Source organism: Artemia sp. Qi Xiang Cuo, chromosome 4, assembly GCF_049724085.1.
Source record: "Artemia sp. Qi Xiang Cuo chromosome 4, ASM4972408v1, whole genome shotgun sequence".
In the NCBI taxonomy this organism is placed as follows: domain Eukaryota; kingdom Metazoa; phylum Arthropoda; class Branchiopoda; order Anostraca; family Artemiidae; genus Artemia; species Artemia sp. Qi Xiang Cuo.
In genome coordinates, this window is record NC_142797.1 from 36686220 (window position 1) to 36714016 (window position 27797).

Genomic DNA, 27797 nt, shown 5'->3' on the forward strand with positions numbered 1-27797 from the left:
GACAGCCAGTCCCAGTAGAATATCTATATCTGTAATTATTATGTGTAAATTGAATAAAAGTATTGTATTTTAAACAACCTCTCTACGATCTACCTTTAGCCCCTCAAACATACCCAGTCGGTACGCCTCATTAGTTCGGTCATAGCCTAAGGCACGCTACCAAAGTTAAATTGCCTTAGGGCCAGAGTTTATCTCCCCTATAAAGGGAGAATAAAGGCATCTACGACTAAAACACCCAAATACCATAAAAATACACGATATAGATATTCTACTGGGACTGGCTGTCCCAAGTAGACCACAAGTCTCAGAAACTACAATAATATAAAATAAGATACTTAGACACTTACAATGATAAGACAAGATTCCGAGATATTTCTAAAAACAACGGACCAGAGGTCAGTCCGGCATAAAGTTAGTATCAGTCTAAATCTTCCGATAAAATGTATCTTTTATACATTTTTGTCAACCACATCTTCCTGGAACCACCCCACGTAAATGCTAGGAAGTGGTAATTTCTCAATTTCCCGTTAAACAGAAACTTGGCAGGATATGTTCCTTATCTTAATAAAAAGTGGTATTTTGAAACTTTGTATTTGCGTCTTAATATATTTTTACTAAATTAACCACACCCCAATACCAAACACCCAAATACCATAAAATACACTTCACAACAACTTCACAACAACTTTACAAATACTGGTGGTCGCTGGAAAAACTGGGTCGAGAAGGCTAGATAAAAATAGTAGATTGAAATAAGATGGCTTTACCAGAGGAAAAAATGACTTTCCTGACAACAGTACTTGAAATTGCAAAAATTATACCAGAATACGCGGGAAATTCAGATGTAGATGAGTTTATAGAAAAATAAAAAAATTTCGACGAACTAACTGAATCGTTTGAGGATAAGGTCAAAGAGCAATGCGTGGCAGCTAGATTAAAGGAAAGCGCCCTTAAACATTTTGAGGCAATTAAGGAAAAAGAGCATCAGTACTCTAATTGAATCTTTTAAAACAAGATTCATAGAGACAAGCATCTCCGAGAGGCAAAGAACCGAGGTATTAACATTCAACACCTAAAATAGTATCAGGGAATATGCTGACAAAATTTTTATATCCGTGTGTTTACAATTAGGAAACGGAGGAAATGACAAGACGGTACAGAATGTACAACTACATACTTTTACCCAAAGGTTAGCAAAAAAGTTATTAAGACTAATATTATCGCGGAAACCTGAAAATTTAGAGCAGGCTATAATACTAGTCGAAACTAAGCATGGGCACTGTTCTGTTTTTCTGAAGAAACAGAAAAAAAATAAACAGGGCTTGAATAAAACAGAACAGAAACAGAACAGGTCAACAAAAAACAGAAGACATGTTTCTGTTCCTGATCTATTTTGTGACAAAAACAGAAAACAGTTGTTTTTGATCAAAAATCATTTAAACAGCTGTTTTTGATAAAAAAAACTACACTTGCCATGGATAGTGCTTTTCTGTGGCAGTAACACTTTTGAGAAAACTTAGTACTCTTGGAGCATTTTTTCCACAAAAAAGAGCAGTTTTTCTAATATAGGGGCGAAAAATTGTCTGCGCACATAAATATTGCTTTCATTTTTTTCTTTATGGTTATTTTTCTTCCATTTTCCCATTCCAAAAATATACTTTTATGTTTATAATACATACTAGTTATTTGAGACATTTGGAAAAAAAAAATTCAGCATGAAATTGCGCAGTCAGCTCAAAGTCATTAGCATTTAAGCAGAGCATACAGTTGATTTGGGAGGGGAAAATTTCCCCCTCCAAACCATTTTCCCCTCCACTCTATCCTGATGTGTGGAAGTCATCTTCAACAAAAGTAAGAAAGCGTCTGGACTATCATATAATCTACCAAGCATACAACTACCCCAAATCAGTATCAATAAATAAATGAAATCCAAAACGAACAAAAATTAAAATAAATATTAGAGTCAAACTCAAAACGAGCATAAATTTATATGAGTAGGGTTCAAAACCCCTATGCTTTCTAAAAGCCAGAATATAATATGAAAAAAAATCAAATGAGTTTACTGAAAAAAAATGTGCATTGTCAATTTAATATACATATGCTAATATTTATTCCCTAAAATCTTAATTAATGAAAGAATTGTTTTCAGTAAAGTGCCAACGACGCAGTAGGTTTTAGGCTTCTGCAGTGAGGCGATACCCAAACTCTTGTTTGTGGTTATTTTCATTAGATTCAAACTTGATTTGCATATTCAATTTAAGTTTCACTCGTTTTAAGATTTATTTATTCATTTACATTAATATATATTGTATGTTTGTTCGTATCGATTGTTATTTAATTTCTGTTCGTTTTAAGTTTCATTTATACTTTAATAGCAAAATATTTGTTTTCGTTTTAAGCTTGATTTTCATATTCAATCTAAGCATTACTCGCTTTAAGATCTATTTATTTATTTATATTATTACTTGTTGTATGTTTTTGCTATGATTGTTTATTTAATTTATGTTCGTTTTGGGTTTCATTTATTCTTTAATCGTACCTTCTGGTCGTTTTGTGATTTAATTTTAGACAGCATTTGGGTGTGCAGAGCTTGATTTTAAAGTGTTCTGTATATTTAGTCGGAAAACATATTTTTCTGAAATTTTTTTTAAATTAATTTTTTTTAATTTTTTATTTGAAAAAGTTTTAAGTTTTTATGGCATGGGGGGGGTGCTTACTTTAAAATTATTCTTGACTGTAAAAAACAGATCTAGAACTTTCAGTTTAAATCGAATGAGGTTTTTTTCAAAGTATATACGATTACCTCTTGGATAAAAACCATATATATGAACTATAGACAGCTTTCGTAACTTGTGGACAGCGATTGACAACAATGAATGGATTGAAAAAATAGCTCCAATAAGGGGGTTTAGACCATTTCACTTGCTGACACAAAGGAATCACGGCTCTTTGGAGTTGACCTGAATAAAATTTTGGGTGACAAAGTAATTTTACATCTATCTAATAATGTCTATTTTAACCTCACAACAGAGTACTTATAATAAATTTCCTATGTTTTCTTCCCATACAAAACCCCTTCTCATCGGTTAATAGCCATCCAGGCTCCTTAATGCCCATGGTAAAAACTTAAAGCTCATACCCCCCGGGCCCTAGGTGGTGCTATCAGCGCCGGAGTTCTTTGTTATCAGAACTTTTAAATATTTTAAAAAATCTTCTCCATCAAAGTTTTTACCGAATAATTTTAGGGCGTGGAGGAGGGGGAGGGGGGGGCTAGTCACCCTCCAATCTCTTTTTACTCTTAAAAAGTGAACAAGAACTTTCAATTTTCAGTCAAATGAGACCTCTCCAAAGTTTATACGAGCATCCCTTCCATAAGAAATAATGGGAAGGATTCGGAGAATCCTTAAATTACAACTCTTGCCCTGAGGGCTGTGGGGGAGTTGTCATCCTCAAAGACCTAATTTCCAGAACTTAAAACTACGTTTAATAGAATCGCTACCTCAACAAGTTCATTGAATGTGTTTGGTGAAAAGTTGGACGTAAGAGGGGGTTAGGTACCGTCCGAGCACTGTCGATCTAGTAGATAGGGCACTAGCCCTAGGAATTTCCAACCAAATGAGCCTTTTTGATGTTTTTACGACGCCGCTTTCTATAAAAACCTTATATGCCCCCAGGGCATAACTTAGAACCCTTGCCCTGAGGGTGTGGGGGATTGTCCTCCTCAAAAATATATTTTCTATCAGGAAGTCAACCATGCTGAACGAAATGCCTATCTCAAAATTTTGATTGGATGTGTGTGGGGGAATGATGGGCGTGGGGGGGGGGCTAGTTGCCCTCCAATCACTTTCTACTATTAAAAAGGGCACTAGCTCTTTGAATTTCTAATCGAATGAGCCTTTTTTGAAGTTTCTACGACAACACCTTCTATAAAAACCTTATATGCCCCCAGGTCATATCTTAAAACCCTTGCCTTGAAGGTTGTGGGGGAGTGTCCTCCTCAAAAACATATTTTCTATCTGGAAATCAACTACGCTGAACAAAATGGATATCTCAAAATTTTGATTGGATATGTTTGGGAAAATGGTGGGCGTGAGAGGGGCGTCAGTCGCTATCCAATCACTTTCAACTATGAAAAAAGGCACTAGCCCTTTCAATTCCCAATTGTATGAGCCCTTTTGAAGTTTGTACGAAAACTCTTTCAATAAAAGCTTTTTCCGGCCTCAGGGAATAATTTAAAACACTGGCCCGGACGGTTGTGTGGGGAGGGGTTGTCATCTATCAAGACCTGATTTCCTGAACATTTAACTCCTTTTAACTACATAATAAACTAAAAATGTTTATTGGATGTGTTTGGGAAAAGGTGTGGGTCAGCGAGGGACTAGTTTCTATCCCATAACTTTTGACTGTTAAAAAGGGCACTATCCCTTTGAATATCCAATCGAAAGAAGTCTTTTTCAAGTTTCTACGAAAAAGATTTCAATAAAAAACCTTATATGCCCCAATGGCATACCTTATAACCCTTGCCCTGAAGGTTATGGGAGAGTGTTCTCCTCAAAAACATATTTTCTATCTAGAAATAAACTACGCTTAACAAAATGGCTATCTCAAAATTTTGTTTGGATGTGTTGGGGGGAATGATGGGCGTGGGGGTGGGGCTAGTTTCCCTCCAATCACTTTCGATTATTAAAAAGGGCACTCAAAATTTTGAGATAGCTATTTTGTTCAGCGTAGTTGATTTCTAGATAGAAAATATGTTTTTGAGGAGGACACTCTCCCATAACCCTTTATTTTCAATAAAAAGAGCCTGTTTTGAAGTTTCTATGACAACGCCTTCTATAAAAAACCTTATCTGTCCCCAGGGCATACCTTAAAACCCTTGCCCAGAGGGTTGTGGGGGAGTGTCCTCCTCAAAAACACATTTTCTATATCTGGAAATCAACTACGCTGAACAAAATGGCTATCTCAACATTTTTATTGGATGTCTGGGGGATCGATGGGTGTGGGGGGTGGGGGCTATTTGCCCTCAAATCCCTTTCGACTATTAAAAAGGGCACTAGAACTCTTGATTTCCAATCGAATGAGCCCCTTTTGAAGTTTCTACGACGACCCTTTTCATATGAAGTGCCCTGCTCTAAAGGGAAAAAATACTAAATGATCAGTGTGCCAACATCGTTCTTATGTGCCCCCAGGGCATAACTTAAAACCCTCGCCCCGAGGGTTGTGATACGAAGTTTTGAAAAAAACAAAAAACAAAACATTGTGCCCACATCGTTCTTTACTTAGGCAGCGCTATCGCGCTGCCTATGATTAGAAATAAGGAATGGCCGTATGCCTACTCTTCTTATTCTATATTTCACTAATTCATTATCCTCTGTGTCACTTGCTTTGCTATTGGGAGCTTTCTTTAGGGCAGCAGCCTGACTTGATATATTTTTTTTTTTGAGTTGGTTTGGGTTTGTAATTTACTGCACCAGCCACCTACTTTATTTTTGTGCACATCAATTATATCCTTCCTTTGAAGATGGTATATAAATGTCGTGGTAGAGACTCACTTAGCCTTTAGAGACACTTTGCAGAAATTGCACCTGATACTTTCTGTGATTCCTTTTTCAAATGGGATACCCTGAGAGATAGCTTAGAAGTTTTAGTTAGAACATCCAAGTCGTCATCAGAAGATGACATCATGCTTTTTTAGCACAAAGGTTGATTTTACGATTTTTTACAAAATTAGAAGCACCTTCCAGTAGCCAATTATTTTAAAAATTTCACCTCCACCCAAATATCTGACCTCTTTTACCTCACTGATATAACTAGGGGGAAAGGGACCAATTGCCTCCTGAACTGTTTTTTTGACACAATAAGCCAAAGAATCTGTCTGCTAATAAAAGCAAAATGACATATCCCAACTACGGTTTCATACCAACTTAGACCATTTGAAGCACAATATTAATTTTTACGGGAATTAGCTTGTCTGTAATTGGTATTTATGAGACAGATAAATGAAATAATTCACCGCTTAGTGTTAATTTTTTGAATTTCTTTTGCTGTATGGTAAAAAATACTGTGTTCGCGAGAAGATTGGTATCCTACTGAATGAGAAAAGTATATCAGCATTTTATAAGAATTTGTCCCTTCCAGAAAATCAGCTAGTTTCAACTCTAGACTTTTCTTTGAAAGGATTTCTATTGATTTTAGAGATGAATTTAGTAACATGAGAAAAAGTATATTTGGCTATCTTGTTATGTTGATGTAATAAAGATTTGCTAGCAAAAACTTATATTTCTACTGGACAAGACTTCAATACATTTACATTGCTCTCTGACTAAGCATTTAAGAGAATTTTACAAATTAATAATCGGTATTTATCATGTATAGGTCAGAACGGTAATCGTAGCAGGTCTATGTTATTTAGCAGCATAAATTCCATAAAAAAAACAGTTAGATTAAAGTTCTCGCGGCTAAAGGTGCAAATTATTTCCCATGTAATGTAGGAGACAGAGGCCTTACCACTAGAACCAGGATACACAGTAATAAGTGATTTGTTTGTATCCTGCTTCTCCTGGACAGTAGCTGTGCAACTTTCCTGCTCAATTGATGCAATAATATACTGTAAGCAATACGTCGTTTTAGTGGAATAAAACTGCACCTTTACAGTCTTAACATTCAGAGGCGGATCTAAAGTAAAATCTTTGGTGAGGCCTAATGTGACAAGGCTACCAATGAGCAAAATCTTGGGGGGACCCAATGTAACAAAGGTACCAATAATTGATGAAATTGACAAACTTATTCTAAATAAAGGAGTGAAAAAAAAAGAAAAAAAGTAAGGAATGAGGGTGTAAGGAAAAATATTGGAGGGGGGAGTTGGGCCCTCCCTAAACCCACCACTGCAAACACTTACGCAAATACCTACAAGTATCTGACTCCTAGTGCCTAATTCTACCTAACTGAAACTAGCAAGTAGCACTATTTGATACGCGAGTTCCATCATTTTACTTACGTTCCAATTCTATAAATCTTATGAGAGGTAACCACGCTTCTACACAAATTCAAATTATGTTTTAAAAATCATTTTGCAAGTTCAAAATTCTCAAATATCTCATTCTCGTATCACTTAAATAAAATCAGAAACAGAAGAAAAACAGGTAGGAAAAAAACAGAAACAGGACGAAATAGCTATTATAAAAACAGAAACAGAACAGAACAGGTGCATCTAAATCATTAATTCGAGAGGAAGTTTTTAAGAGGTTTCCTCCTAGTGTCAAAAATCGCGTAAGCAGATGCCAGAATACTTTGACCTCAGTGACAGGGCACAAGCTGACAATTTTGGGAGAATGTCCATTGAAATTTAGAACAGGGGATAAAGAAATGACAGTAACAGCAATGATATGTAAGCAGTCTACCATTTCCTTGTATTCTAGAAGTATATACCATAAGAAAACATGGGATCGTATGGGAACCCATATCCGATACAATAACCATAAACCATGCAAATGAAAATAATAGTCAAATTTGCGTAACAACAGATAACGAAAGTGACGATTCGAATTAGAACCTACAAATAAGCAGAAAAATCACCATAGAAGGGGGAACGACAGCTCACGTCCTAGCAACATTAATAGTAAAAGAAAAAAAGGTTAAAACAATGCACGCCTTAATTGGACGATACACTGCACAAGAATACTCGATAGTTTTTGTGGAAAATCAAGTTGGACACATTAAATATACTACAATAAACCTTAAACTATTAAATATAAGTAACAATAAAATAAAACTGAACTAGGTAGAACTTGGATCAGTAGAAAGGATTTCAAATTCGGAAATAAAATCTATAAACAGTCCAGAATTAAGCGTAAACTTCACTAGCCACGAACATTTATCCTCATTAAAACCTCAATCACAAGAAAAGTATGGAATGTCGAAAACGGATTTTTTGCAACAATTTGATTTAAAACATTTACCGGAAAACGTAAAGACTCGGGTGGAAAATATTCTTTGGGATTTTAAATGAAATTTTGCAAGACACAAAGCGGATTACGGATTAACTCACTTAATCACGCACAAGATATCCACAGAGGGCCCTCCAATCAAAAAAAACACAGTATAAAACTCTTTATGATTTAAAATCGTGGATAAAAAGTCAAATAAAAGAAATGGAAGATCATGGAATGATTAAAGAAACAGTTAGTGATCGGTATTTCTCGCCAGTAATAGCTAGGAAAAAACACTTGGAATTTATGCATAGACTTTAGAGCACTAAATGTTTTCACGATTAAGGACGTGATGAAGTTGCCAAGAATCTATACTATTTTATACGCGTTAAGAGGTTCAAAATATTACACTAGTTTTGACTTAATAGCAGGATATTGGCAAATCGCTTTAGATGCAGAAACAAAGCATAAAGCTACAGTAATCTTAGACGATGGAAGAACATTCACTTTCGAACGTATGCCTTTTGGCTTATCATTTAGTCCAAATTGTTTTAGTCGACTAATGAATTTGGTGTTAAAAGATAACGAATCAGGAAGGAAAAAAGATACCTTGGCTTATTTAGATGATGTTATTTTGTTTAATGAAAATCTGGAAGAATACTTGGTCGGACTTATAAAAATACTAGAAAAGGTTGAAAAAGCTTGCTTAAAATTAAAACCCGAAAAGTTAAAACTAATAGCAACAAAATCAGTTTTTCTTGGACACCTGATAAACCAAGGTACTATTTCACCAAACTCAGAAAAATGTACAGTCATAGAAAATTTACAGCCTGCTAAAGATCAAAAAGGCTGCAGATCAGTTTGTGGGTTGTTAAGCTATTTCAGACGATATATTAAAAATTATGCAATAATAGCGCAACCTTTGACAAACCTTTTGAAAAAATCAGGTAAATTTGAAGGTCCAACGGACGAAAAACAAGCGCTAAATGAAATAAAAATGCAATTATTACTGGCACCAATACTAAAACTACCAGATTTGTCACAAGACTTCTGTTTGCAAACAGATGCTTCGGGGTACGATATAGGGGTCTTATTATTAAACATAGATTCTGAAGGAGTAGAATCGATAGTCCAATACGCGAACAGGTCACTGTTGGAGGCAGAAAAAAAATACTCGACAATTGAAAGGGAGTGTTTGACAGTTGTAGTTTTTACAGAATATTTTCGATAATTTTTACTTGGAAAAAAATTCATTTTACGTGTAGACCAAAAATCATTAATTTGGCTACATTCGATGCAAAATACTTCAGCCCGGCTGACACGGTGGATATTGCGCCTACAAGAATATTCATATACCCCAATATTATAGAAAGGGACGTACAAAAATTTTACCAAATTATTTGTCACGAAATCCAGATACGGAAGGAAATTTGGTAACAACCATCCAGAACAAACTGGAAGGGCTAGAAATAATATCTAATGAAAATATTTCGAATGACCAAGATAAAGATGATTTTTGTTTAGCGATGAAATCCTTTTTATCAAAAGGAACGGAACTGCCAGAGCACTTTAAACATTTTTTAAAGGACTTAGATAATTTTGATCTTGACGAAAGTAAAAATCTTTTGGTAAGATATCATAGACCATCGCAAGAATATAGAAAAAATGACTTTAAAATTATTCCATTAATTCCAAAATAATTCCAAAATCTCTGGAAGGAGAAATTTTACAGATAGCACATGCAACAATTGGCTGTCACATGGGAGAAGCAAAAACTATGGGGAAACTGAAAGGAAATTTTTATTTTCCAAAAATTTACTCAAAAGTAAAGGCTTTCGTACAAGGTTTCTAAGAGTGTGCCAAACAAACGTCACCACCAAGGACCCCTAGGGCTCAATTAGGTCAACACCCCACCCCTTCAAGGGTAGGAGAATTAATGTCAATAGACATTTGGGGAACAGGAGGAAGTTTACCAGTTTCCAGGAAAGGAAACAGGTGCGTACTAACCGTAGTCGCGTATACTAACCGTATACGCTTTTCCAATTAAAGATGAAAAGACAAAAACCATTGCGAAAGTTTTGGTCAATCAGCTATTTCTGGAACACGGGATTTTCCCTAGAGTTTTCCTAAGTGACAATTGGCCATGTCTTAGAGCCAAATTATCCGACGAAACTATAGAATATCTAGATGTGAAGCAATGGTTTACTTCAGTGTACATGACAGCAGCTAATGGAAAGGTTGAACGAAAATATAGGGAATTAGCTTACATGATGTGAATACATAAAAGAGAGGAAAAAGAAAATTGGGATAAACATTTAACGTTTGTAGCCTTTGCAATAGATACAGGTTTTTCAAGTTCCTTAAAAAAAATGTTATTTTTTTTCAACATATAAGATATCTTAGAATTTGTTTGGATGAAACACAAAATGATAGAATACCGTATATTACAACCTAGACCAATATAAGCAAGAGATGGTGATCCGAATGAAAAAAGCTATGGAACAAGTTAAGGACAACCTAGAAGATGCGAAAACAGAACAAAAAGAAAAATATGACCGAACAAGCAACAATAAAACAAATTACCGTTTAGGAGACTTGGTTTATGTGTACAAGACTAACCTGGAAGGAACAAAAAAGTTAAAACCAAAATGGGATGGACACTACGGGATTTTAAAGATTCTACCAAATAACTTAACATATGTTCTAAAGCCTCAGTATAAGGAAAAGGAAGAAGTAGTACACCATAATAGAATGAAAAAGTGATATTTTCCAATACCGTGGAAAACAGAACCTATTCTTTGAGACGAAGAAATAGAGCAAACAATTTCACCAGTATATATCAGAAGACCATATAAATTTTATGACCTTTTTGATGACAAAAAAGTTGGGAAGAGTTGAAGGATTATTTAGCCTGATCTTGGCTACAAACTCTACACAACAAACAAGAGAAAAGTGGAAATATTTGATGCTCATTAGATACTAGCGAGGAAGAAAACCAAACACAAACTGAGGATTTAAAATGTGATAAACCAAGGGTAAAATCCACAGAGGAAAAAAAATTGGAAGAAACCAATGAATTATCTGATCTTTATACATTAGACTCACCTACAGTCTTAACACAAAAATGGCTTTTGGAACAAACGGATCTCCATCTACCAGACGGGAGCTAACAGAATGTGACACTGATAATTATTCTAAAGAAACCGATATCACTAAACCTGGGCCATCGTCAAGAAAAACCTCTTTAAAAGAGAAATTATGGAGAAAAGTAAAGAAACCAGAGGGACAACAACAAGTTCCTTTGTCAGCAGCACAAGTAGCTAAAACACTTATGACAAAGGCGAAACACCAGGAGAAACAAAGATTAAAGATATTTGACGAGGCAACAAAATCCGGCTCAAATTCGGAGCCTTTTAAACCATACTATAGAGACCACAGAAAAACTTGCAAAAATTATAGATAAGAAAAGCAAAAATTTGGAGCCCAAAACTCGGACCAGGAAACGGAGAAAGGCAAAACAAGCGTAGCACCCAGCATATTAATATTTGAATAAAACAATTATAACGAAAAAAAAATTAAAAAAAATAAAACGAGTAAAAAGCCACTAAAGAAATATATATATTTTCTTTTTTAATCGGTATGTAAATAACATCAAGTTTTCCTTCAAATATATATCGCCAGTAAAAATTATTACCGTCACGTTCTGACGCTAAATTATTAGTTCCGACCTGAAGTGACATCATAGCTTCCTGCAAAAATTTTGTTTCCAATACGAGATAAAACTTCCCGGACAGTGTAATGTCAAGACTTGTCAAAACGAATTAGGCTCCGTTTCATAAAAGAAATTAAGTAAGGCCACGTAACTTTTAAATAGGTGTAGTGAAACTAATTAAATTACACATATTTAGAATCAGCATTAAAAGGCGATTCTTTTGATATTTATATCGAAAAAATAAATTTTGGGGGGAAAATTTAAAAAAAAAAAAAAAAAACGATGGAGGGTAGTTTAATTAAATGGGGTCATTGGAAGCTAGCAAATTTGGAGTGAGCTCAATCACTGCTGGTCTCTCGTTGTTAAGTATATGCAATGCATCTACCGACCTTTGACTCTGAGGTGACACTTTCAGTCGAATTTAGAAAAAAATTGTTTTGAATAAATTTAAAAAAAAATGATAATAGGAAAATACAGGGAGAGTTTACATGAATCCGGACATGTATAAGCTAACTGTAATCTTATTATAATTAGTTATAGTCTAATATAATAGTTTTTTATTAGTTACAAAAGATAAAACGAAAAAAAAGAAAATTTAAAGAAGTGCTATAAAAGTTTAAGCAACACTTAGAATAAGCTTAGAAAGCAAAACGAGTGAAAAGCGATATGAAAAATAAATTATAACCTAAAAACTTAACAGGAGGTAAAAGCCAAGGACAAAATCCATTAAAAATAAACCAAAAATTAAACCTCATCGTCACAAGCAAACGACAGTAGTTCAAGATAATAATTTTAACTCTAGCGATGTTTTGGATCTGAGAAAACGAACTGGCACAGAAGAATCTTAGTTTAAACAATTGGTTTTCACCTGTGCCAACCCAAACTCCCAAATCCCAATCCGTTGAACCCTAACACAAACTAAACAGTATCCACTTTTTCTTTGAAAATAAAATACAGCTTTACACAACAAAAGAAAACTCGCAGTAATGAACAGAAATCCATTCTTGTAATTCTCCTAGATTCAAGCTTATCAATTAACCACAGATAATGAGCACCGAATTCAAAGTTATTTAGCCTTGCAACGGAATTATTGTATCTCTCTTTGGCAAATAAAATAGTAATAAAAGCTGGGATAAAATTGGCAACCATTATATCGTAAAAATTGTATTTTAAGGAAGAAATGAGAACTAGCAAATGCGGGGCAAAACTTAATTAAAAGTGTTAAAAAAAAATTAGCTGAAAAACTACAGTATTTTTCTAACACAAAAACTTTCCAAGAAAAAATTTGAATAATTTCAAAAATACAGATTGCAAAAATTAGACACCCCCCCCCCCACCTCTTAAAATATGGAGATAATGAATTTGACCATAGAAGGGCAATCAGCATAAAAACTGGTTAAGGGTTTTTGAAAAATATATGAAACATAAATATGGGCTTAGGAAAGACCTATTATACTGAAAAAGCAGAAAAGACTTGAAAAAACCAGTAGGCTCCTTTGAAATAACGAATCAAAAAAAGAGAAGGGTTCAAGTTGAAAATATAGCCAAACGAAATTAAAAAGGTAAAGAAACTGAATGGAGTCAGTTACACTCTGTTATACGCACTTACTGAACTTGCTGAACAAAGCTACGACAAAAAATGTACCAAATAAGTAAAAAATGAGTAGCACTAATGATAAAGACCTGTGTGCTTAGGTTACTATTTGTTATGTGTGTTAAAAATTACTGTGCGCCATGAAGCCCAGGTATTTTTATGCAGAAGGGCCACTTTTCTGATAAAAGAATATATAGTCCTTTTAGCTGTAGCTATGTATATATGTAGCTAATATAATAGTCCTTTTAGCTGTAGCTGATGACAAGAGGACCTGGAAACGTTATAAGGAGCTACCAGAAGGCAGCCCTGGTAAGCAAACCTTCAGAGTACAGGCAAGAGCCATTTGATAATGGCATAAGAGGTATAAGGTGAACAGCAAAATTTTTTTACTTATCAGATCTAAACTGTAAATGGAGCCTTATACCAAAAGGACATTAAAGCTGGAAAAAAGAGAGATTACAGACAAAAACATTATAAAACTGTCTCAAGCACTAAAAAAATTCGAAAAGAATTAAAAAGCTCAAAAGTCTGAATAAACAAACAGGCATATAGTAAGCTAATGACAGTTAATGAAACAAGTGGGTTCGAAATAGAACCAAATTGGTAAAACAAAGATAAAAAATGTATATAGTCGTATATGGAAAAGCTATATATATATTGAAAAGAGGGACGATCCCCGCAAGCCGTGGATTACGGAGGCAATAATAGACATGATAAAAAAAAGGAACTTGTTATATGAGCAATATCTTAATAGTCAGGATGACGCAGATTTTGCAGAGTTCAAGCGAGTGAGAAATAAGATGAACAGTATGAGAAGGCAAGCAAAGAAGAAGTATTTTGAAGAAAAGTATTCTGATAGTAAGGGAGATACCAAAGCCACATGGCAGGTTATTAATGAGTTTATGAGAAATCAGAAAAGTAGTCAGTCGCCTTGCATTGATATAAACGGAAGTTATGTGAGTGATAAAAATGTAGTCGCGAATCATTTTGGCCAGTTTTATTCTCAGGTAGGCTCGTCTGTTCAAGAGAGTGTAAGGTGTGACAGGGAAAATTTTCTGAGCGAGTAATTCGTGGACTCTCGTGGAGATACTGTTGAGTTCCAGTTTGAAAAGTGTACAAGTGATGAAGTGATTAAAATAGAGAAAAATATAAAATCGAATTCTGCTGGTATAGATGGCGTGAATCTGAGAACTGTTAAAGCTGTTTTAATGTATATACTACCATGTATTCTCCATATTATTAATTTATCTATGGAAACGGGGACCTTTCCAGAAGCGTTGAAGCAAGCTAAAGTTATCCCGCTTTACAAAGGGGGTGCCAGGTCAAATGCCGGTAACTGGAGACCAATATCGATGCTGCCTTTATTGTCAAAAATTTTAGAAACAGTGATTCATCGCCGTCTATATGACCATGTCTCAAAACATAGCCTACTCAGTGACACCCCCAATTCGGGTTCCGATAAGGTCATTCCACTAGCCATGCTGCCATTTATCTTGTTGATTTTGTAAATAATTGTTTAGTAAATGGTGAAATCCCCCATAACAGTATTTTTTGATTTTAGGAAAGCATTTGACACAGTAGATTTTAAAATTTTATTGCAAAGATTAGAATGCTTAGGTGTTAAAGGAGTTAGTTTGAAGTGGTTTGATAATTTGTGTGGGAGGTTTATTAAAGTGATGATTGATGATGATTTTTCTTCCCCTTATCAAGTGTCGTGTGGTGTGCCACAGGGATCGGTCCTTGGTCCACTTCTGTATCTGGTTTATGTGGATAGTATGAGGTTTTATCTTCCAGATTGTTGCTTAAAGTCATTTGCTGATGACACTGCAGTTACGTTTTCTGTCGTTGTTTGGATAGTCTCGTGTTGAAAGTGAATTGTGTTCTGAGAAATTTCCATGTTTTTACTAGTTTGAGTTGGTTATCAGTTAATATTACAAAGACTAATTTTATTGTATATTATAGATTAGGCAAGCCCAGTGATATTGATGGTAGAATTCTGTTTAATATTATGCCTGTAGTTCAAGTTCAAGAAATCCGGTACTTAGGTTTTTACATTGATTGTAATTTTTCGTAGAAACGCCACAGTAATGTTGTTGCCGCAAAGGTTGCACGTGGCCTTGGAGCGATTCGTCGTTTTAAAAATTTTTGACCTCCGAGAGTTTTATTACTTTTATAACATGCTTTGATTCACCCATATGCTTCGCATGGCTGTATGTTATGGGCGAGTAATTTTTATGTGAATTTTAAAGGTGTTCAGACTCTTCAAAATAGAGCGATGCGTCTTATTGGTGGGTATGTTGGAGGTGTAAATAACACTTCAGCTTGTTTCAACAAGTTGCAAGTGTTGAATGTAGGCCAGCTACGAGACTACCAAATAGGAATTTTTGCTTATCAATGCTGGAATGATGTTAGTTCAGAGCTTTTTCGTGATTATTTTAATGACAATAGGTCTCTGCACCATTATGAAACTCGTCATGCTAGTGATTTCATCGTTCCGAATAGAAGTGGAACCAGGGCCGGCTTCCATACTACATTTTCAGGACCTAATGTGTGGAACTCTATTCCGGAGAGCATTCGGGTGGCTGAGCACCTGGGGTTATTTAAAAATAAATTGAAAAATTATTTGTTACGTCAAGGTTCATAGTTTTTTATTTTTTTTTTCTCTTTATTATTATTATTATTATTTATCTTTATTATTATTATTATTAAATGAATTGATGAGAGATTGATTTTTTTTTTTTAGTGTTTTTTGTTTTTTTATTATTATTATTATCAATTTTTTTTTTTTTTTTTTTGTTTTTTTTTTTGTTTTTTTATATTTAATCATTAATTAGTAAATGAGTTGTATTTACCCGCCCAGTCGCAAGTGCTTTTTGGTATCTTTCTTGGGGCGGGTATTGGCATATTTGTTAAATGTATTTTGATGTTAAATAAATGAACTGAACTGAACTGTTGGGAAAATATATACAATTATAAATGTATTTTCAAAACTCTTTATAAATATGGAATTGTTATCATATACAAAAAAAAATTTGTAAATATGTAAATTTTGATAGCAAAATCATGCTATATGAACTATTGCCAAACCCTTAAATAGAGGCTAATCATACTTATCAGTTATAGTGCATAAATCTATTTGTTGGAGTTGCTTTTGTTTTGTAAATATTTTAATTGCAGTTAGGACTTATCATATAAAAGTCTTGACGGACTTTATAAAAGTCTTGACGGACTTTATAAAAGTCTTGACGGACAATTAAAAGTTGTAAAAAGAACAAATATTGCAGAGATTAAATAAATTATTAGGGTACATAATTATTATTTGTTTTTAACAATTAAGTATCAGCATAACTTCGGTTAATATATATTATATATATATATATATATATATATATATATATATATATATATATATATATATATATATATATATATATATATATATATATATATATATATATATATATATATATATATATATATATATATATATATATATATATATATATATATATATATATATATATATATATATATATATATATATATATATATATTATATATATTTATATATATATATATAACCTAAACTATCCATGTAAATATAGTGAATTAAATGTTGAGTATTTGTGTTTTTGTTATTTTTATATCATTCAAGAAGTATTCTACATTAATACTTCATAAACAATTAACAAAACAATCATTGCAATTAATTCCAATGCTTATTTATACCGTGTATTATTTTTTTAATGCTTTAAGTTTTAAACAGTAGTTAAATATCCTATCTAGTTTTGCGAATTAAAAAAAAAAACTTATGTAAGCTATTACACATGCTTATATATATATATATATATATATATATATATATATATATATATATATATATATATATATATATATATATATATATATATATATATATATATATATATATATATATATATATATATATAATATTTTTATCCACTTTAAGTTTTAACTTTAAGTGATTTAACGTTATATGTAAATGTTTGACCTCGAGTCAAACATTTACATATAACGTATTAATAATTTTTATTTTGAAATAATCCGTTTAGTATTAAGTTTGAAAGAAACATAATGTTTCGATTTAAGCGGGATATTATTTTTGGAGTAATTAAAAGAGAGAAAAGTAAATAAAAGTAATTAAACTTTACGAAGTTGAGTGTTTCTTTCTAATATATATGTAAAACATTATGCTTTTATATATATTCTAATGTGAATATTTATTTTAGATACAGCCTTAGCTATTTTTTTGGAAATCAAATGTTTGTAGCATCCTTTGGGATCTATTTTTCTTTCAATCATATTTTGACACATTTTTGGAAAGTAACAAATTTTGAAGCCACTTCAAATGTATCCTGATACTATCATCTCATACCATCAGAAACCAAACCATACTTGATCAACTGATATGTTGGAAACTATAGCAGTCTTACAGACTTTACTACAAGTTCATCAAAAAGTGAGATAAAATCAGAACTTAATTTAGGCCTAGATATTGTGTTAAATAGCCCAAATGGCTTATGTTATTGAAATATGTGAAAATGCTTTGTGCTGGAAGAATATGTGAAAATTAAAAAAAAAAAAAATCAAAATGTTATGTGTAATTTACCCAAGGCATTTCTAAAACGAAAAATAAACGGTATATCAACCACATCACACAGATAAATTAAATTATTAATGGGAATTACATTTAAACTAAAATAACTGATAAGCATTTATATTATAACTTGAAATGTAATTTAAGTGATATTGATAATACTAAGTCTAAGTCAATTTAGGTCAAGAAGATGCATATGAAGCCGCTAAAACAGAAAATGAAGATGAAAAAGGGTAAAAAGAGTATTTTCAGTCGTAGAGGCAGAGTAAAAAGGAAACAAGGATAAATTTCAAATTGAAATACTTCGACAAAAAAATGAACATGGCCTATATTGGACCAGAAACATGACCCTAAGGAAACCCATTGAGGGTATATGCACATAATGACCCAAAGTTGGCAGCATAATAGTTGTAAACAAAATTAAGTTGTTTTAAAAGTAAAATATTGAGAATTGGGACAATTGTTCTCTGAATGGGTAGTATTGGGGTAAAGCTTTCTAATTTAGTTAATTATTAATTTAGTAAAAATATATTAAGACGCAAATACAAAGTTTCCAAATACCACTTTTTATTAAGATAAGGAACATATCCTGCCAAGTTTCTGTTTAACGGGAAATTGAGAAATTACCACTTCCTAGCATTTATGTGGGTTGGTTAAAGGAAGGTGTGGTTTAGAAAAACGTATAAAAGATACATTTGATCGGAAGATTTAGATCTGATACTAACTTTATGCCGACTGACCTCTGGTCCGTTGTTTTTAGAAATACCTCGGAACCTTGTCTTATCATTGTAAGTGTCTAAGTATCTTATTTTATATTATTGTAGTTTCGGAGACTTGTGGTCTACTTGGGACAGCCAGTCCCAGTAGAATATCTATATCTGTTATTATTATGTGTAAATTGAATAAAAGTATTGTAATTTAGACAACCTCTCTACGATCTACCTTTAGCCTCTCGAACATATCCAGTCGGTACGCCTCAGTAGTTTAGTCATAGCCTAAGGCACACTACCAAAGTTAGCCTACCTTAGGGCCAGAGTTTATCTTCCCTATAAATGGAGAATAATGGTTTCCACGACTAAAACACCCAAATTACCATAATAATACACATCACAACAACTTCACAACACAATAGCATGAGACATATATCAACAAAACCAATAAAAATCAAATAAGAACGTCAATTATAAACAAATCAAGTATAAAATAATAATAATAAAAAAATAAAAACAAAGATAATCCAAGAACAAAATAAAAACAAAATCAAACAAAGCAAAAGCAAATTCACACATACAACATCAACATATTCATGCATAAAAAAAAAAAAAAAAAAAAAAAAAAAACAGCAGACAAAGCTATGGCACTAGAAGTGGGCCTACCTCATGACCAGCTACTTTTCTATTATGTTTTCCAATAACTTGAGAGATAGCTATTTCTGGGTCTGTAATTTTGTATTTTTTTTCTATAGGTGAATTTCTGTGCCAAGGTGGTAGACGTAGTAAATATTTTGCAAAACAGAAAAACAGCAAACGGATTTTTGACTTTTCAGATTTTGTAAATATTTTCCAAAATGGGGCAATGTACAATATATGGGGGAGGGCTATTGCATTGAACAGGCTAGCTAAGAGATGACAATTGAAGCAGAACTTGCAAGTGACAACAGAGGCCTAAGATGCTGAAATTCAACAGTTAAGATGCTCGATGAGAAGAGATCTAGTGTGACGTAAAGAGGACCCAATGGGGAGGCCACGTATACTATATGATCAGCAGGCTAAACCGTTGAGCTCCCAAGTGCTATTGAAGGGGGTATAGGACTCGTCCAGTTAAAAAAAAACTATTTTGGACTTTGCCAAATTGAACTGAAGCCCAACCCTCAGGTATCCATCTTGAAGGATAGCAAAAATTTCACTGACTCACAGTAGCATACAACTGAGATTCAGAATATCATCCGCGTAGCACACAAACGACAGCTTAGTAGATGCCAAAATTAAAGAGCAGGGGCATTGGTCTTGAACCTCAAGGGCATAATTATTGAAGAAATTGGGGGAAGAAATTGCACCTTGTTGAGCGCCCTTTAAGACTGGTATGAGCCTTTTCCTAGGAATTGGAGGCACATTTTTATCTGGCGGAAGCTTCAGTTGAATGGATAGCCATGTATACATATCCCTAAGTTATGTCTGTGTGTGTGTGTGTGTGTGCTTGTTGACTCCAATCTTTTTAGTCACATAAAAAAGACACTAGAACTTTTAATTTTGATTCCTTGTTTTACACTATTTTGTACTATAATAATATGTCATAATTAAAACTAATTGTAAAATACCCTAAAATAAGGGATTGAATGATGCTGCTCTTTTTCTTCTACAATGTTTCCTTCAGGAGATCCACCATTATCTAGTGGTACCTAAAAGAAAACATAAACTATGGCATTGTTACTTTAAACTATGCAGGGATGGATCTAGAGCAAAATCTTGGGGGGGGGGGGGTGAATGAAACAAGGGTGCCAATGAGAAAAAATCTTGGGGGGGGGGGGAATGTGACAAAGGTGCCAATAATTGACCAAATTGACAGATTTATTCTAAAGAAAAACAGAGAAAGAGGATGCCAGAAAAAACATTGGGTTGCACATCCCCCCTCCCCTGGCCCCCTGGATCCACCAGAGAAGCTATGGTATGCAGCATGTTTCTATTAATCAGATTTCTATGTTTTCCTTCCATTTTTCATCCTATTTTGAAATTGCTTTTCAATAATATATTCTTCTAGCTGATCTCAACTATCTTATAATCAGATAATGGATAGGACAGGTTAAGAATACAAGTAGCCTACCTTTGTACAAAGAAACCCAATGCATCAAGAAATGTAAAGAATATACACATATGTTATTTGGGTATAAATCTAGAATTGGACTTTAAGAGAAGGAAACATGTGAAGAAAATGAACCTTACATCATAATATGCAGAATAACTGTGGTTAACACACTTCAACTACAGCTCCACAATACTTTACCCCCCCCCCTCCTATTGTGCAAATATATAGCCCAAACTATATATTTCCTATGCATTTCGGTGTGCATCAACCTATGTGCCCATAAATTGAATCAACTGTGTTGAAGTAAAAAACCTGAAGTCATGTGGGAAATACCTAATTTGGGCTGAATATATGCACATTAGGGGGGGGGGGGGGAATTAAAATGTGTAATCTATAATTATTATCTGTATTATGAAGTAAGAATTGTTTTCTTGACATTTTTCCTTCTCAACAGCCTCAATTTTAGACTTTATATCATGGTTGCAGCAGTAGCAAACCACAGCCCATAGTAACCAAAAGTTGAAAAAAGTATTTTGAAAAAAAAAACTGCCTAGTGAGAAAAAATCGCCATCTGACACTGGATCAGCAATGGTGCTATTATTTCAGCTGATCTTAAAAGTAAAAGTTTATTGCAAAAACAAGTTTATGATGATTTTGAAAAACAGTCTGAAACCCATTGACAATGGCATCAGATCAAAACAGAAAGTACATAATTGGAAGGTCAGCATGGTCGGAAACCTTTGTCAGGATAATTACAGTCCTCCACCTTGAACACCAAGGGAAATCACTTTTTTGCTTGGGTAGCACTGATGTCTCTTTTTTCTTTTCTTTGTTCTACCAGAACTAGCAAGTGACCAGAATATCATAGAGATGTTTAATGACTCATTTGAATGGAAACTAAATTTGCTAGTACCCTTTTTAAGTGACCAAAAAGATTAGAGAGCAGCAAGCGCCCTCCCCCCAAAGTTGTCCTATAAAAATTTCAAAATAGCCATTTTGTTCAACATAGTTCAAAAGTCCAATAAATATAGTTTTGATGATGATAAGAACCTCCATAGTCCCTTGGGAAGGGCTGTATGTGGTATTGGGCATATTGGTATTGGGTGTATTGGTATCACATGTATCATATTGGGCATACTGGCATTGGGTGATTTTTAAGGTGGTTTTGTGCCTTCTATCATGGTTGCAGCAGTAGCTGCAGACTAGTAAAGAGCAAACCTCAGCCCATAGTTATTAAAAGTTGAAAAGCGCATTTTGATAAAACTGCCTAATGAGGAAAAATTGGCATCTGACATTGATTCAGGAATGGTAGCTTATTTTGGTTAGTCTTAAAAGTAAAAGTTTATTGCGAAAACAAATTTTAGATGATTTTTAAAAAGAGCCTGAAACCCCTTGAAAATGGCATCAGATCAAAATCAAAGTTGCACCATTGGAATCAGTATGGTCAAAAATTATGCCCCACAGGGGCGTAATTTTCTCTGAGGCAGGGGGGGGGGGGGGCAATTGCCCCTCCCAGACTTTGGTTTGTCCCCAGACCCAAGTTTACCCCCTCAGCTGAAATTTAGTTTCTTCAAAAATCTTGTCAAAACTAAGATAAGCTTGCATAAGTTAAGCAACACCAGAAATGGATCAGTTTTCTTTAGTATATATCTACCTTTATACTACAATAAAGTATCTTTGTAGTACTTTCCTACTACTTTCATGGCACCAAATGGCTCATTTTTCAGTTTTTTCTGTCATTTTTGCTTGACTTGGGAAAATTGGCTTCAACCTTGCCCCCCCCCCAGTATTTTGACCGAATTACGCCACTAGTCCCTCACCTTGAACAACAAAGAAAATCACTTTTTTGCATGGGTAGCACAGATGTGTCGTTGTTTTCCTTTTTTTAACCAGGGCTAGCAAGGTACCACAACAACATAAAGAGATGTTTAATGGCTCATTTGAACAGAAATTATAATTGCTAGTGCCCTTTTTAAGCAATCAAAAGGATTGGAGGGCAGCACGCCCCCCCCCCCTAAAGTCATCCAATCAGAATTATGAGATAGCAATTTTTTCAGTATAGCTGAAGGTCCAATAACCATACTTTTGGTGACAAGCTGACACTCCACAGTCCCTGGAAAAAGGCCTGTAAGTTAGACAATTAAGGTCCTACAAAATCCAAATGGATTACATTAGATTAATAGAGTTTGTAGTTCAGTCAGTAGAGCTTGGACTTTGAATTATTACATCAAAGGTTCAAGTATTTAAAGTTTTTTTTCAATCATGGTTTTGTGCCTTCTACATGATTATGTGGATAACCTGTAATTGTTAATGCAGAATACAATAATTCTTAACCAAAGTTGTTTTTCCTACTACGCCAAAAAATTACGACTAACCACCAAAATTTGGGCAATTTTGAGATTGATTTTTTTTCTGATAATTTCTGGATAAAAAAAAACTTCACTTTTGTTTTACATTTTCTTTTAGTATTTTGAAAAAAAAAATTAAATCACGTTATTCAAATTTGTCAGTTCATTGTTTCTTTTGGTTCCCATTGTTTCCAGAGAAAGGGTTTCACATATAGCCTAGTATTTGTAATTGCAAAATATTTGAGTACTTGTCTATTATATAAAACACACTCAAGAAGTGACGTTTGGTGAATGCTAATCAAATAAAACAAAATTATGATGAAGATATAACAGTTTAGAAACAAATCTGGGCTATATATTTGCATATTAGGGGGGGGAGATAAAGCATAGCATATATTAAATACGAAACCTAAAAAAATCCTATTTTAATGTAACCAAACCTATTTCACCTATTGAAAAAAAATATGATGAAAATACAATACTTTATTAGCAAAATTGTGAAAACTATAACTTGGAAATAGGCTCCCAGAATGCAGAAATGCCCTCAAGAGTCATGTTAAAATGAACTCAGCCTTCTGCCTTTACTGCCACATGTACTCTACTAAGTATGAATGTAGGTGATGGCAGGATGTACCTTGGTGCTGTTTGTTCCTCCACTTTGCAGAACCCCACATCCTCACTGCTTTTTGGGTAGAGGTGCCAGTTTCTGGGTCAACAGAATTATTCTTGTAGTTCACTTTCAAACAAGTGAAACCTGCTTGTTCCAGCTAAGTTGTGTTGTAGCCCTTCCAACAATCTGACATGATTCTTGTGCATCCATGGTGAGACACTATATTCTATCACTAGTCAAAGCAAACTAACTGGTGTCCTCAAGAATTGCATTAATAATGAACTAAAATGAACTAGGTCAAGAAACACATTAATAATGAACTTTTCTTAGTCTTTGAGATGGTCAGCCAGTGCTGAAGCTCCCAATTTAATAATTCAGAAATTAACTTCACTAAGTATTCTATTTTCATCATATTTTATTGTTGCCAAACTTCACTTCTCAAGTGTGTTTTATATAATAGACAAGTACCAATATTTGGATGTTTTCTAGGGTGAGATTTTCCAGGGGAAGAGTTTTCCATGGGAAATAAAGTTTCTGGGGGAACTTTCCTGGATAAAATTTACAGGGAGGAGGGGGATCTCCTGGCATTATTTGAAAACCAACACAAATTAAATAAAAAAATCCATATACTGGAAGTAAAGAACAACATCAAAATTTAGAACAAACAGAAATTATTTTGTATATGAAGGGGGGCTTCCCCTCCCATTGAAAAAAGTAAAATAGATCATGACAGTGTTTGTTCTACATTAACTGTCATAAATTAAATAAAACAAAAACTGTCATAAATTAAATAAAACAAAAACCAGCTGGAAGTAAGGAACAACATTAAAACTAAGAATGAACAGAAATTATTCTGTATATGGTGTGGTCCGAACACACACAAAAAAAAAATATATATGATGGCAGTGTTTTTTCTACATTAAATTTAAATCAAAAACAGACAAAGATTAATTAAAAAAAAACGAAGTTTTTCTGAATTCCTAGCATTGTTTGAAAAAAACATATCAATAAAACTAGTACAAATGAACCAACTGTTTATGTTTCTAGGATTATAGAAAATTAGCACTTTACTGAAAACACAAAATAGTATAGGAGTCTTGGTACAGTAAAAGCAAACCAATTAGGTAAATTTTTAGTGGACCATATAATTTAGCTAAGATGAAAGTAGAAATGCCACTTGGTGCCTTTTTTATGCTCTTTCATAATTCAATAATTGCTTTTGGGGCTAATTGCATCTTGAGTCCTTAAAGGCGCCCCAAAGGTATTTTATATGAATAATGAAAGAGCATAAAAAAGCATCAAATGACATTTTCAATTTCATCCTAGCTAAATTATATAGCCCACTAGAAATTTACCACCAATTAAGGACACTTTTTACAGATTAAAAATAAGTCATTTTAGGAGTGTTGCTTTATTATTGTTTTTTTTTTTTATTTAATTTGGAATCATCTCTGCACAATGGCTCAGTTCAATGACTTTCTCTCATTTTGATTCTGAAAAGGATAGTGGCAGATCAAGGATTTTTAGGTGGGGGGGGGGGGGCAAAATGGCTTGATCCAATAAACTCACATTAGGAGCAAGTTTAATTAACACAAACTTGCATTAATTAAGTAAATTACACTATTTTAGACTATGTTAGGGGGAGGGGGTATGCCACCCTTACCCCTCCCCTGGATCCACCACTGGACAAGGACATGTTATGATTAGTTTGTAGACAAGTTCAAAGTAAAGCCATCTTGATAGTATTAGGACTATAGACTAGCTTTAGAATTTGTGTCATAACTTTAAATTCTTTGTTGTATAGAAATAAATAACAGGATTTCCAGAGTTAATATTATGGCTTATTTGTTCTTCTTTTTGAGCAATACTAAAGCATATTTTGGTACTATCCCATTATCTGGGCCTCTAAATAGTCAAGTTTGGTTGATGCTAATGAAATAAAATAAAATAGGATGAATATATAATAGTTTATAAACAAATTTGGGCTATATATTTCCAAATTAGGGGGGAGGGGGTAGGGGGTAAAGCATTGGATATATAAAATACGTAACCAAACCTAACCTAGGTACCTTCCCCCCTAAAATCCAAAAAAACACGGTTTAATATTGTATATGCAATGAAAACCTTGCTATCATTGCCTGCTCTACAACAGTTAACACATTACAAAATGAGTTTTATCATTGTCAATCTATAGTGATTAAGCCAAGAGGCTGGATAATGGGATTGTACCCGCAGTTCCTACAATTTAAGGATTGTATGTTACTCACTATTGGTATTATAGCTGGCCACATCAAAATGTTACCTCATAAATCAATCCAATATTTTTGTATGCCATCCAATGACTGCAGTTATTAAAAAATTATTTAATTTTATGCTTATGTTTTTAAGATAATTTTACTTGTATACTGAAAATTAGTGATGTCACAACTGGTGTAAGACTATGAAAAGCTGTACAGATTGGTTTATTGTTGTCAAGCTAGGCTATATACTCATTTTTGACTCCCAATTCAATATTCCTATTTCTATTCTTGGCTTTGGTGTTACCAGTAAAACTCCAGTTTTCTAAAATCCTAGAAACACAGGCAAACATAATTATTTGGTTTATTTGTACTAGTTTTATTGATCTACATTAGATAGGCTGTGAAGTAATAAAGGTAAAGTCTTACTTTAGCTACTTTTGAGTATCCTGGATAGGGGTTAGGTTAGGAAAATGAAACAAGCAGGGTTGGGTCCACGAGACAAAGAATGTCCCAGGAGGTATTTTCAAGTACATACTTCCACTCCTTCTCTTTCTAGAGGGTCCTGAAATTTACCTACATAACAGGTCTACCCATTGAAATTTTGACAAAACAACATTTTACCTTAATTTTCAGTTATCAGTTTCTTTTTCTGTGGCTTTAGCTCTGAAAATGTAATGTCAGTTATTTGAGCATAATTTTAATCCATATCAATGTTTTATTTTCAAAATTTAGGAAATGTATTTGCATATCTTTAAAACCTTATAAATTGGGATTGAGTAAAGTTGTGAAGCTGAAAACAATTTTGTTATGCTTCATTTAACCAGAAGATCTATTTTGCAAGGTTTCACTTCTATAACCCACAGATTTTTAAAGGTCATCAAAGGTCAGGACCCTCTAGAGGGAGAAGGGGTGGAGGTAGGTACTTCAAAATACCTTCCCGGGACATACTTTAGCCTGTAGACCCATCCCTGAAAGATTCATTTTCCTAACCTAACCCCTTTCTAAGATAGTCATAAGTAGCTAAAGTAGAATTTTACCGGGATGACTATGCAGAAGGGGACATGCTTTTATCAGAGTAGCCTAGCCTAGCAAAAATATAGCCTATTTAAGAAAGAGGGTAGGGCTATTAGAGGAATTAAATGATGATATTATTTGTTATTATAGTGCTCCCTTGAGGAGAGCCACTCTTCAATCTTATTACCATATTAACTAGCTGTTGGTAAGACATAAACACAGAAGGCAATAGGCCTAACAAACAAACAAACCCCACAAACTTCAGCATTAACCTAGCCCAAGACTGCTTAAACTCATTAAGCGGGAGGCATTAGGACTTGGTTCAAACAGAAACTATTACCGGAGAATTTAATGGTATCTTCCTTTTTTTCTTTTCTTATTTCTGCCCTAGGCTAACCTATACCTTTTACATTGTTTTTATCAAAGTGATATCTTAACAAGATTTCCAATAGATATTTGAATACAAAAAATATTTTTACAAACCTTCTGAATACACTATTTTTAGCAGAATTCAGCAGAGTCACTCCAAATCTTTGCAAATTCGACATTTATAAATTGTGATAGAAAATTTTTCAAATGCTACCATTTGTTCAATTATTTCTTCAAGAAATGACAAAATATGACAATACTGAAGGCCCATCTTCATTTGTCTATATTTCTGCAAAGTGACTTCAGAACACATGAAATTGTATATCTGTGTAAGGTGCATGAGCGGTCAGCTCATATAACAAACATAGCTCTCCAGACAAATTTCTGCTTCATAATAAATTCATCTCCACAACCTCACAATGCTTCTTGTCAGGATCTAGAAAAAATTTACTGAATTCTGATGCAAGTGATTTCGAAATACAGGTCCAGATACGTTCAGCAAAGATAGATTAGACTTAAATAAGTAATTTTGGAAGGGTATTAAGCTATTTCGGAGCGTTAA

General features: G+C 33.6%; 1 protein-coding gene across 1 annotated transcript in view; it reads right to left on the minus strand.

Annotated features, from left to right (window-relative positions):
* The window catches only part of Roe1 (grpE protein homolog, mitochondrial Roe1), a 44099-nt gene extending 16644 nt beyond the window's left edge, over nucleotides 1-27455 (minus strand). Inside the window, exon 1 of the mRNA XM_089087518.1 lies at nucleotides 27350-27455. Coding sequence (XP_088943644.1) covers nucleotides 27350-27414 — 65 coding nt within the window. The 5' untranslated portion in view covers nucleotides 27415-27455. The remainder of the gene's footprint in view (nucleotides 1-27349) is intronic.
* Nucleotides 27456-27797: the final 342 nt, after the last annotated feature.